This window comes from Chiloscyllium punctatum, chromosome 3, assembly GCF_047496795.1.
Source record: "Chiloscyllium punctatum isolate Juve2018m chromosome 3, sChiPun1.3, whole genome shotgun sequence".
Classification (NCBI taxonomy): Eukaryota; Metazoa; Chordata; class Chondrichthyes; order Orectolobiformes; family Hemiscylliidae; genus Chiloscyllium; species Chiloscyllium punctatum.
The window spans coordinates 44,383,013-44,396,327 of NC_092741.1; the positions used below are offsets into that span (position 1 = coordinate 44,383,013).

At 43.3% G+C, this 13,315-nt stretch overlaps 1 protein-coding gene across 8 annotated transcripts in view; it reads right to left on the bottom strand.

The window, feature by feature from the left end:
- Nucleotides 1-13,315, bottom strand: part of sobpa (sine oculis binding protein homolog (Drosophila) a) — a 361,393-nt gene that overhangs the window by 125,143 nt on the left and 222,935 nt on the right. For 3 of the 8 annotated variants that reach the window (XM_072552534.1, XM_072552514.1, XM_072552524.1), the window contains exon 6: nucleotides 4,789-4,883. The exons of the other annotated variants lie outside the window; for them this stretch is intronic. In XM_072552534.1, coding sequence (XP_072408635.1) covers nucleotides 4,789-4,883 — 95 coding nt within the window. The remainder of the gene's footprint in view (nucleotides 1-4,788; nucleotides 4,884-13,315) is intronic. 8 annotated transcript variants of the gene reach the window in all.

Genomic DNA, 13,315 nt, shown 5'->3' on the forward strand with positions numbered 1-13,315 from the left:
TCCTCGACCTTTCCATTTCTATCTCAGGCGACCGAATCAACACAGACATTTACTATAAACCGACCGACTCCCACAGCTACCTATATTACACCTCCTCCCACCCTGCCCCCTGTAAAAATACCATCCCATATTCCCAATTCCTTCGTCTCCGCCGCATCTGCTCCCAGGAGGACCAGTTCCAAAACCGTACAACCCAGATGGCCTCCTTCTTCAAGGACCGCAGTTTCCCCCCAGACGTGGTCGACGATGCCCTCCACAGCATCTCTTCCATTTCCCACTCCTCCGCCATTGAGCCCCGCCCATCCAACCGCCACCAGGACAGAACCCCACTGGTCCTCACCTACCACCCCACCTACCTCCATGTACAGCGTATCATCCGCCATCATTTCCGCCACCTCCAAACGGACCCCACCACCAGGGATATATTTCCCTTCCCTCCCCTATCAGCGTTCCGAAAAGACCACTCCCTCCGTGACTCCCTCGTCAGGTCCACACCCCCCACCAACACAACCTCCACTCCCGACACCTTCCCCTGCAACCGCAAGAAATGCAAACCTTGCGCCCACACCTCCCCCCTTACTTCCCTCCAAGGCCCCAAGGGATACTTCCATATCCGTCACAAATTCACCTGCACCTCCACACACATCACCTATTGCATCCGCTGCACCCGATGTGGCCTCCTCTATATTGGGGAGACAGGCCGCCAACTTGCGGAACGTTTCAGAGAACACCTCTGGGACACCCGGACCAACCAACCCAACACCCCGTAGCTCAACACTTCAACTCCCCCTCCCACTCCACCAAGGACATGCAGATCCTTGGACTCCTCCATCGCCAGACCATAGCAACACGATGGTTGGAGGAAGAGCGCCTCATCTTCCGCCTAGGAACCCTCCAATCACAAGGGATGAACTCAGATTTCTCCAGTTTCCTCATTTCCCCTCCCCCCACCTTGTCTCAGTCAAATCACTCGGACTCAGCGCCGCCATCCTAACCTGCAATCTTCTTCCTGACCTCTCCGCCCCCACCCCACTCCGGCTTATCACCCTCACCTTGACCTCCTTCCACCTATCGCATTTCCAACGCCCCTCCCCCAAGTCCCTCCTCCCTACCTTTTATCTTAGCCTGCTGGACACACTTTCCTCATTCCTGAAGAAGGGCTTATGCCCGAAACGTCGATTCTCCTGTTCCTTTGATGCTGCCTGACCTGCTGCGCTTTTCCAGCAACACATTTTCAGCACTACACTCAGTGACATGAGATTGCCTATAGCTTCAAGATCGTACACAAACGTCTTCACACCATTCCTAAAAACAAGAGAGAAGGAAGTTAACTGAAAGACAGTTTTTAAGAAATGTTTGTGTGTATCTATAACCCAACATGCTTAATAGGCAACCCTCTCATCTGGCACCAATGCTATTGCTGATGCTGTACTCTCTTACCCTAAAATAATCATCACAATTTCCATAGGCCAGATATGTGCAGTCTGCAGCAGCCCATGCCCTGGCAATTACACTGAATTATACTAACCTCTGCACTCTTGCAATGCTCTAAACTCTTCATTGCCAACACCTTTTTTCAATTAGTTCACGGGACGTGAGAGTTGCTGGCCAGGCCAATGTTTATTGCTATCCTTAATTGCCCAGAGTGCAGTTAAGTGTCAGCCACATTCAGCTGAATTCAAATTTTACCATTTGCCATGGCGGGATTTGAACTCAAGGTCCTAAAACATTGGCTTGGGGTCCCGTAACATTAGTACTACACCACTGCCTCCTGCAGTCCTCATCAGTGAATAACTGCTGAGGGACTATCAGTTCACTAATACTGGACAATCGACAGGCCATTGCAGAAAGTTTCCAAGCTTCATAGGTCTCTCTCTCCTTTTCATTTATTCTTTGATGAGAGGTGGGTGTCACTACTAAGGTCAGCATTTGTTGTCCATCTCTAACTGTTCTTGAACTAAGTGACTTATTATGTCATTTCACGCTCTAGTTAGGAGTCAACTACATTAGGAGTCACATGTAGGCCAGACTGAGTAAAAAGGTGAGATTACTTTCCTTAAAAAGGACATTAGTGAACCCAGGGGGATTTTTATGAGGTCGACAATAGTTTCATGATCAAGAGTGTGGTGCTGGAAAAGCGCAGCAGGTCAGGCAGCATCCGGGGAACAGGAGAATCGATGTTTCAGGCATACGTCCTTCAACAGTATTCCTGATGAAGGGCTTATGCCCAAAATATCCATTCTCTTACTCCGCGGATGCTACCTGACTTGCTGAGCTTTTTCAGCACCACACTCTCGATTCTGATCTCCAGCATCGGCAGTCCTCACTTTCTCAATAGTTTCATGATTACCATTACTGAGACTAGCTTTTGATTCCAGATTTTAGTAACTCATTTTAAGTTCTACCGGCTGAGGTGGGATTTGAAATGACGTTGCCCTTGAGTATTAGCCTGGGCCTTTGGATTATGAATCACTACTCTGCCACCACTAAGAAGTGTGCATTTAGCACCCCCTGAAAGACCCCTCCTTATACAGATATGGGACCTGGGTAAGTACTGAAAAATAGTTTCCTTTTGTCATTTCTGATCATCTTTATTTTCCCATTACACCTTGGATGCTATTTCCTGTGTCATTTCCCCCACTCCCAGTAACAGTTTGGGTTTCCGATATCACTACAGGCAGGAGTTCTCAAAGTAGGTCGATCTCACAGAACTGCAATCATGGACCCCAGCAAAACATGTTGTAAAAGATACATACCATATGTCCCAAACAGGCATTGCACTACAAGGTCTCGTCTTTCTGATGGATTTACTCACTGCCTTTTCATTTATAGACACAGTGTGAATCAGGCTGAGATAAGATATGCATCGCCTTCTGTTGACTGCATGGGCTGAACGAAAATCATCTTAGTTTTATCCCAACTCTGAAAGTGTGCCCATCACTACTTTGCAGTAAACTGATAACCTCACTAAGACTGACTGCGAGAGAATGGCTAGTCCAGAAGTGGAGCAAGTTGGAGGGCTCTTCGCAGAGAAAACATGGGGGAAAACAAAAGGAGGAAATACACACAAAACAAAACCTCATGATATAAATGGTAAAAGGGTTATGAAAGTTAAAAGAGGTCAAGCACCAATACACAGCAGCACAGGAAGGGAAACTGAAAACCCAAATCCTGCAACTCCTAACATTGTCAGCTTTATTCCAAATGCCTAATGTGAGATGATGGTGTGCACATTCATACATCTCAAGGCAGATTTAAGATCAGGAGCAAACTTGTTGCCTCAGAATGCTGCAGAATTCAGAGCAGATTCCCAGCTAATGCTGATGTCAATTCTAAACAGACAGATTCCTGATGGTTCAGGAGATTAGTTGAACCAGACAATCCAGGAAGTTAGGTAAAAACAATGACTGCAGATGCTGGAAACCAGATTCTGGATTAGTGATGCTGGAAGAGTACAGCAGTTCAGGCAGCATCTGAGGAGCAGTAAAATCGACGTTTCGGGCAAAAGCCCTTCATCAGGAATACAGGCAGAGAGCCTGAAGCGTGTAGAGATAAGTGAGAGGAGGGTGGGGGTTGGGGAGAAAGTAGCATAGGTGAGTGGGGGAGGGGATGAAGGTGATAGGTCAGGGAGGAGGGTGGAGTGGATAGGTGGAAAAGAAGATAGGCAGGTAGGACAAGTCATGGGGACAGTGCTGAGCTGGAAGTTTGGAACTAGGGTGAGGTGGGGGAAGGGGAAATGAGGAAACTGTTGAAGTCCACATTGATGTCCTGGGATTGAAGTGTTCCGAGGCGGAAGATGAGGCGTTCTTCCTCCAGGCGTCTGGTGGTGAGGGAGCGGCGGTGAAGGAGGCCCAGGACCTCCATGTCCTCGGCAGAGTGGGAGGGGGAGTTGAAATGTTGGGCCACGGGGCGGTGTGGTTATTTGGTGCGGGTGTCCCGGAGATGTTCCCTAAAGCGCTCTGCTAGGAGGCGTCCGGTCTCCCCAATGTAGAGGAGACCGCATCGGAAGCAACGGATACAATAAATGATATTAGTGGATGTGCAGGTAAAACTTTGATGGATGTGGAAGGCTCCTTTAGGGCCTTGGATGGAGATGAGGGAGGAGGTGTGGTTGCAGGTTTTGCAGTTCCTGCGGTGGCAGGGGAAAGTGCCAGGATGGGAGGGTGGGTTGTAGGGGGGGCGTGGACTTGACCAGGTAGTCACGGAGGGAACAGCTGCTGTGCTCTTCCAGCACCACTAATCCAGGAAGTTGCCAGCTTTGTTTCCTCATCTGTGCTGAGTTTGTTGGCCTCAGTCAGGCTAATGCTGCCTGAACTGCTGTGCTCTTCCAGCACCACTAATCCAGATAATGATACGTAACCCAACTCGGAAAGGGTGCGATTTAGGAATTCAAGAAATATAATTCACTTGTGTTCTGTAGTTTGGGAGAGGGAGGTGAAATCAGCTTCACAACTGATCAGGATTTGTGAAGCGGAAATCAGCAAGTTTCTCTCTTTGGAAAGCTAAAGGGTCAATTGAAATGACAAGACTGCAAGTGAGAGATTTTGAGAGGTAAGGAATTAAGATTTACAAAGCCAAACCAGGTTAATATATTGTGAAATACATCATTCATTATCTAATTCAATGATGCAGCAAGCCCTGTGCATGGAGATTGGGTAAGGGTGCAGTCAGGGTCATCTGTGATACACTGTGATTATAAGGCCTGCCACTGACACTCCCTGTCTAGGTACACATTTTAACAATGACCAGAGAGTGATTGGCATATGTGGCCGGCTGCACATATATTACCTGCATTCAACTTCCCATTCCCAATCTCTCCTTTTGCTGTCTTCGACTAGGAGACTGCCTAGCAAGACCCAAAGTGCAGGAAACAAAACAAATCTCTAAAATGGAGAAACAAATCAGTAAGAAATGAAAAGGAGAGAAATCGTGTACTGCACAGATCGAGGAATGTTTTTGAAAACATTTCATTAATGTAGCTGACTTGTTGAGCAAACCGAAGTGCAGAGAACTGTCACAACGCTAATCAGCCGTATAAAAACAAGCAGCAGTTAGACAGGATTGTACAGACAAATAAATAAATGGGTAGGTGCAGAACCAAAAATAAACTCATAGGAAACAAGAGGAACCAGCCCTACTCTTGAATTAACATGGAGAGGGCATAAATACTGGAAAGGAGAGGGGAAGGAAGCAAAGCAAAAGTTGAATTTTTTTATGGATTGTGTTGAGTGGTGCTTAGATATTACAGTAAGGTTATTTTAAGAAGGTCATTTTTAAATGTGTACTTAAAAAAAAAGAAGTGTCTACATACTCCTCAAATCTAAACTTTTTTTTTTGGGTTGACCCTATCGGAATTCCAAGTAGTAAGTAAATGACCAATCTCCCTGTGTTATACAGGACTGATTAATGGGAAACCCAGCAGGAATGGAGTATGTGAGCCTTGTAGAATCACTGGCTATTTAGCCAATTCTGCATAGACTGGCTCTTTGAAAGCTCACTTCTTTTCAGCCTAATTTTACATGGAGGAGGAGCTAGGTGTGCACATTTTGCAGCAGAGTTTTACCAATAGCCATGAAAAGAGGGATACAGCTTCAGCCTTAAAAGGGACAGGCACAGTTCAGCATCTGTGGTGGAGCCAGGAAAGTTTCTTCTACAGAGTGAGGCAGAATCTCTAGTTTTCTAACATTGGTCTCTGTGCGGTAGAAACTGTGGCATGGTTTCACATTTACCTGAAGCTTGCATCTCCTGAATGAATGTTTGATGGTACGCCATGGTTGCAATCATAGCATCAACTTGAGCAGCAGTCCAAATGGCCTTGCATTGGATGGAGTTAGCGAGAGTGTGGAAAATCTGGGCCAGGCCATATTCATTTGATTTGAATCATACCTTTCACGTAGTAAAACATCCCAAAATGCTTCACAGCAATGTCATCAAACAAAATGTGACACTGATCCCCATTTAACCTGAACTGTAACTGGTGAATTGCAGAGGCTTCGGATATTCATCTGTATGTAATTGGTGATGTTTTCCTCAGGTAAAGCCTAGAACTTGTGCTGGAAAAGGCACAGCAAAGGTTTCCAAGCATCATTGGTCTGACCAAAACTAGGGGCAGACAATTAGTTCCCATTCCTCCTCTCTCCTCTTTTTGAGCATGTTTGCAAGCAACACTGAAGAAAAAGTAAGGCGTTGTATCTGTCATTAGTACTAAGTACATATTAATGCAATTAGAGTCATAGACTCAAAGATATACAGCACGGAAACAGATCTTTTGGGTCAACTTGCCCATGCTGGTCAGATTTCCTAAGTTAATCTGGTCCTATTTGCCAGCACTTGGCCCATATCCCTCCAAGCCCTTCCTATTCATATACCCATCCAGATGTTTTTTAAATGTTGCAATCGTACCAGCCTCCACCTTTCCTCTGGCAGCTCATTTCATTCACGCAGCCCCTCCTGTGTGAAAAAGTTGCCCCTTAGGTCCCTTTTAAATCTTGCCCCTCTCATCTTAAACCTATACTCTCCTCAGGGAAAGGAACTTGTCTATTCATCCCATCCATCCCACTCATGATTTTATAAACCTCTATAAGGTCATCCTTCAGCCTTCAATGCTCCAGGGAAAACAGTCCCAGCCTATTCAATCACTCCTTATAGCTCAAACCCTCCAACCCTGGCAGCATCCTTGTAAATCTTTTCTGAACCCTTTCAAGTTTCACAACATGCTGCCATTCGGAGGGAGACCAGAATTGCATGCAATACTCCAAAAGTGGTCGATCTAATGTCCTGTAAAGCTGCAACATGACCTCCATTTATCAGGAAATGTGGTCCAAATATATAGCACAGCAGTTCAGAATATTGAGAATGTTGTTATCCAGTGTGCTATTGTAAAGGAATTTTCATATCTCAAGATTTTTAAATCACGACAATGGGGCTGCCTTGTCTTAAAATTCCCAAGCACCACTTCAATTTCACCTGCAGTTAAGTGAGGATTTTGTGAGACATAGCAACCAATTTTGAAAAGTTTTTTCCCACTTTAAAACTGGAAAAGAAATATAGCAAATCATCCCACAGTTCTTTAATTAAAACAGAGCTAATTTAGTGTAATTTGAATGGCTAAATAATAATAAGAAAACTGTAGCAACTACACTTAAGATATGAACCACTACTTTACAATAATGATTTACCACTGGCACCACACAAGGGGAAGAAAGACAACATATGGTTTTAAGTGACGCTGGTGATATTTTGATTAAGGCAGGCAGAACTAACCGAGTACTCATTTTTTAATATTTTTGTTATAACTTCCCATATCCTTTTTTTTAATAGAAATCACTGTTAATTTGTCAGAAAGTAATTGCACCTTGTTCCCCATTATGGCACTATAGTGACTCCACTGGGGTAAAACTGTAATTACACTGTAACCAATTGACATGAGCAATTTCCACTATTAATATTCAGCTACGTACTTATAATAGAAAAAGCTGACAGGAAATGAGCGTAGGCATGAGATTTTAAGTATTAATAGTGTATCGTTAATCTTAACGCATTGGGGGAAATCGGGGTCTGGTCTGGTCTTCAGTAGAAACAGGGTTGGAGACTGGTAGGTATGTGAGGTAGGTTGTGCGGGTGTAATTCAATCTGCATTTAAAGTCACAATTTCTTTCCTTATCATTCTGCATCCATTATAAGTTTGTTAATGTTCATCTTTATAATAGAAACTGCCATGCACAGGAATTGCACCGTCTTCTCTCCCTCTCACCCCTCCTTCCTACATGGGATTAAATATCATCTTTTTAATGATACTGATTTAGATGAAGTAACCCGATAGGGTAAGTAAGTGAAGTCACCCTAAAGCTACAATCAACAAGCCTAGTGAACGATGAATAAACCAAGAATATTTCATTATAACTTGAAGCAAGTTACAAATACAGTTATCTCAAAACCAACACCCTTGAGACATTTGGAATTTTGGATATTTCCAGATTTCAGTTAAGGCCCTAAGTGTTTTGGATCAAATTGAGTCGGTGGGTCAAGGGTTGCTTTAGGTGGAGGACGGAGTGAGGAGTGAAGTGGTAAAGCTAATAACTAGTTTGGAGTCATATCACATCAATGGTCTAGAATTTTACTCAACTAAAATTGATGCATGGACAAGCATAAACAACGTCTAATTTTCAGACACTGCCAGATTGTGGGCAGCCAGATTTACAAGTTTTGACACTTTGCTATCAGAACAATATTGATACTCTGCAACGGGAAGAGCATCAAGGAGATCAGGATCACACTTGGAGCTTCACAGAATTCTCTTCACAAAAAAATGAAAATTCAACAACATCAGTTTGAGGTTTGTAGGTGCAGAAAGCCAAAGGCAATGTAAATATGACGCCCATTTAATTTGGAAGGTAATGCAAGGTCAATTTTTCCCTTCAAAACCACACTCTAATCCTCATTAATCTTTAGCTGCCTTCCATGCTCGAACCCACCTCTTGAATAAATACACATCTTTCCTCTGTACCTTTCTTGATATTCTGAAATAGGCTCATCAAGGAATTAATTCCTACCTCCATTCTTTATTCCCAGTGACAGCTCCTGGGGCGAATCTTACAAACCTCCTTGCCATCCCAGTTAACTCACACATTACATCCCTCAATGAATTATTGCAACAGCTCAATACTCATTGACCTCTCTATATTTCTACCAAGAAGGTCAGATCTCTCACAAATAAGAACGTAGGCATTCACTACTTCGAAGGTCCTTGGATGCTGCCTGAACTGCTGTGCTCTTCCAGCACCATTAATCCAGAATTCACTACTTCATCGACAACTGCAGCATTGTTGGAATCTTAGCTTATGGATGTAATCTCCTCTTTTCAGAACTTCATGCAGTTCTTCCTTTAACCTGTCCTTTAAAAGCCATCTTCTTCCCTGTCTATCCAAATCTTAACTTGACTTTGACAAAGGAATGATTTCCATCCTTTCCACGTTCATCATTTAACCAAGCAACTGCTGAGCCTTGGAGATTACAGCCTCCATTTTCAGTGGGCTTAGTCCTTCCTGCTCACAGTTTACCATTCAACTATTTTTGCTTATGAAGGGCTTTTGCCAGAAACGTAGATTTTGCTGCTCCTCGGATGCTGCCTGACCTGCTGTGCTTTTCCAGCACCACATTCTCGACTTCATTCAATAATACAATACTCAAGGAATGCAATACTCTACCATAAACCTTTCTACTTACTGTTTTTCCTTCAAGATCCTCCTTAACACTGTGATCATACTTTTAGATGCCTCTGTAATACCTCCTCTTTTGTCTCAGTGAGTTTTTTTCCACTCATGAAAGTGCCTTGAGATATCTTTCTACATATAAGAAGCTATATAAATGCAAATTGTTATTGTTCTAGTATGCCTCAAGTAAGACTAAAGAGAACCAATTGTCCACTGACAGAGAGCAGAGAGCAAATAAGGACTCAATGTTAAAGGAGTACTTATTCACTCCTTCAAAAAATATTTAGACAAAGTGTTGAATGGTTAAAGCAAGGTAGGGACAATCAAAAAGTCCTCTAGCTCAGTGGTTCCTGGGAGGACAGGCAAAGGAATAGAATTCCACCCTAATGCTCCTGGACAACATTAGGATCAAAATGAAAATTTGTTGAATGTGCTTGATTACCCCTGGAGACTGGGAAGCACTTGTCTACAATTCTCCGTTCAGAGGATGAAAAAGCTTTGGGAGAGTTCACAATAAAAATGCATTGTGCAGGAGTTTGAGAGCAGGAGACATGGGGTTGATTATTTTTGTCCAAGCACACTCTCATTCTAATGCAGAATATGTATCATTTATGTAGAGTCATAGCACGAAAAGGGACTCTTTGGTCCAACTTGTCCACGCTGACTAGATATCCTAAACTGGTCTAGTCCCATTTGCCAGCACCTGGCCCATATCCCTCTAAACCTTTCTTATTAATATACTCATCCAGATGCTCTTTAAATGTTGTAATTGTACCAGCCTCCACCACTTCCTCTGACAGTTCGTTCCATATATACACCAGCCTCTCACCTTAAACCTATGCCATATAGTTTTAGGCACCCCTACCTTGGGAAAAAGACCTTAGCTATTCACCTTATCCATGCCCCTCATGAGTTTTACAAACCTCTAGAAGGTCACCCCTCAGCCTCTGGTGCTCCAGGGGGATATTGCCCCAGCCTATTCAGTCTCTGCCTATAGGGCAAGCTCCCCAATCCTTCTAAATTTTTCTGAACCCTTTCAAGTTTCATGACATCCTTGCCATAGCACAGAGACCAAAATTGCATGCAATATTCCAAGAGTGACATCACCAATGTCCTTACAGTCACAACATGGCTCCCAACTCCACTACTCAATGCACTGACCAATGAAAGTAAACATTCCAAATGCCTTCTTCACCACTCTATCTACCCGGGTCTCCACTTTCAAGGCATAATGCACCTATACTCCAAGGTCTCTTTGTTCAGCAACACACCCCAGGGCCCTACCATTAAGTCCTGCCCTGATGTGTCTTACCTAAATATAATACCTCATATTTTTCTAAATTAAACTCCATCTGCCGCTCCATGGCCCACTGCCCCTGCCCCCCCCCCAGGTCAAAGTCACAGTGTACTACATCACCAATTTTGCTGTCATCTGCTAACTATCCCAGCTGTCTATACCTGATATATGCCTCCCTTTTCTTGATCAGAACCTCAATTTCTCTAGTCATCCAACATTCCCTACATCTACCAGATTTGCCCTTTGCACTAACAGAAACATTCTGTTTCTGAACTCTCGTTATCTCATTTTTGAAGGCTCACTTTCCAACCTATCCCTTTACCTGAGAATGGCCTCCTCCAAACAACTTTTGAACGTTCCTGGATAATACCATCAAAACTGAACTCACTCCAATTTGGAACTTTAACTTTTAGATCAGGTGTATCCTTTCCATAACTATTTTGAAACTAAGAGTTAAGATCAGTTGCCCCAAACTGATCTCCCACTGACACCTCAATTACTTGCCCTGAGAAGGTTAAGTATTGCACCTTCTCTCATAGGTACACCCCACATTGAATAAGAACATTTTCTTGTACTCAGTTGACTAATTCCTTTCCATCCAAGCCCTTTGGCAGGCCCAGTCTATGTTTGGAAAATTAATATCCCCACCATCACAACCCTATTATTCCTTCTCAATGTTTGCTTCTCAATTTCCCGCTGATGAATGGGATCCATTTTTTTTCCCCATATTATGATAAAAAAAACCTTCATGGCTTGTAAAATGACTGAGTGACAAGGCCATGCAGCCAACTAAAGCTGTTGGACTGATATAGCCTGAATTCCTCAAAAACTTAGGTTGCTATGGAGATTTGCCACACTTACGAATTAGGAATCGGAAAACAAAAATATTTTCCAATTCTGGGAACATGAGAGGCAGATGAGGGTGACAGAAGGAGAATCTTGCCCTGAATATTTACGTTCGCGCTCTCAGCGGTTGTTCTGAGTGGCATCGGCAGAAACCTGGTCACCTCCCCCTTAGAACAGCTGGAGAAACTAGAGAAAAATTTGCCTCAGCTTTCAAATGAAATTTTAAAAACACACTTTCAATGCAGTAAGTTCTTTCTGAGCCCAAATGGTTAACCTGCATTGTTCCTCTGAACAGCTGCTGGGTGGGTTTACAACTTTCAAAGGATAAATCTTGGTCTAAAAAAAACACAGACAAGTGTATTTAAATCTGTGGTGGGTGGTAACAATAATGTTGATGGTACAGCTGTGGACAAGAACGACTTAAAATCTAATCGCAGTAAAAAGGTTTGAGCAGCCACTGGGCATAATGTTGCATGAAAAAAATTTGTTTTAAAAACAACATAACCTGGATTTCTTAGGCCCAACACTGCATGTTAATTTTGAGTGAAGACCAGAGGATGAGAGTCACACGACGAGAGATTCACCAGTGACACGCTCATTAGCATGTTCACTTAGCTGACATTTGCACTTGTTCCTATAATCATTTCACCTAATCCCTGTTGAGTCCCTCTCATCATCCGGAAGATCACTGGTTAGCTGCCTCATTCACATATGGTATGCATATAATTACACTCATTCCGTTCTGCAGTCCATAAATATGATGAGTTCCTGGCATGGGGCCACCATTTCATCTGCACTGTATAAGTGAGCCAGTATGTCACAGAAAAGGGGTGAGCTCCAGTCAGAATTCAGATGGAAAGTAGCTTCTGTAAGCTCGAAAAAAAAGCAATTTTTCCATGGAGATACATTTTGTATACGATTATGCTGTGCTACAAACTAAGTAATATTATTACAACAGTAAGCACTTATGTCTTAATTTTCTTTTTCTTTATCCTTGTTAGTTTGAGAGTTTGTCAACCACTGTCAGACATCAGTTTTGCTTCATGATCAATCAGCCTGGAGACAGGGCAGAGATGGGCGTGTTGGGGGGGCAGGGGGGAGGGGGGGGGGGAGGGGAAGAGAGAGAGAGAGAGAGAGAGAGGAGGTGGATGGAAGGTGTCTTTCCTGTAAAAAAAAATGACAACTAACACTGGCTCTCTCCTCCCCCATCTCTCAGCCCACAGAGGAAATGTCCCACTGTGGCAAAACTTGCTATTTAGCCTTGGCAAGAGCTCTGGACAGCCAGTGGTGTGTGAGCTCAGTAGTTCCTATTTCAATCAGTAAAAATACTGATTGCAGCTTACAATCTTGGACAAATCCCTTCTCGGAGGGTCTCACAGTCAGAGTGCTTGGATCTTTTGCAACTGGTTACACGACACCCAGTGGGAATTACATCTTCTAATGCACTCATGAAAGTTTCACTAAAAGAAAATTAAACACCATAACACCCCAGAGCACATTCAGAAATGAATAGGAATAAAAATAAAATATTATTTGTTATTGACATTAATCAAAGTATCCATGACAGAAAGAGATTGACAGAGAAAGAGAGAGAGAGACAGAGACAGAGAGAGAGAAAAAAATGAATGATATATACTGCCACATCCCCCAAGGTCACTGACACAGGACTGGGCCAAGTGACTATCTGTCTTACGTCAGTTCTGGCACTTAGTGCTGAGTAGGGACAGACAAAATGAAGTAAGGTAAAGGCACCAAAACAAGTCCTATTAAAAAACTCAGTCTGAACATTTTCCCAATTCAGTTCGTAGACTGGACTTGCAGCTATTAAATTGATTGCTGAAGCAAAGAGAGAAAATATTTTTGCCAATTACCTTTTGGTGTGTTCCATTCTCCTCCTGAAAAAAGTGGCACTTAAATCTCTGAAGCATTCCACAGGGGTGAGCCACATTCTGGTCACTGT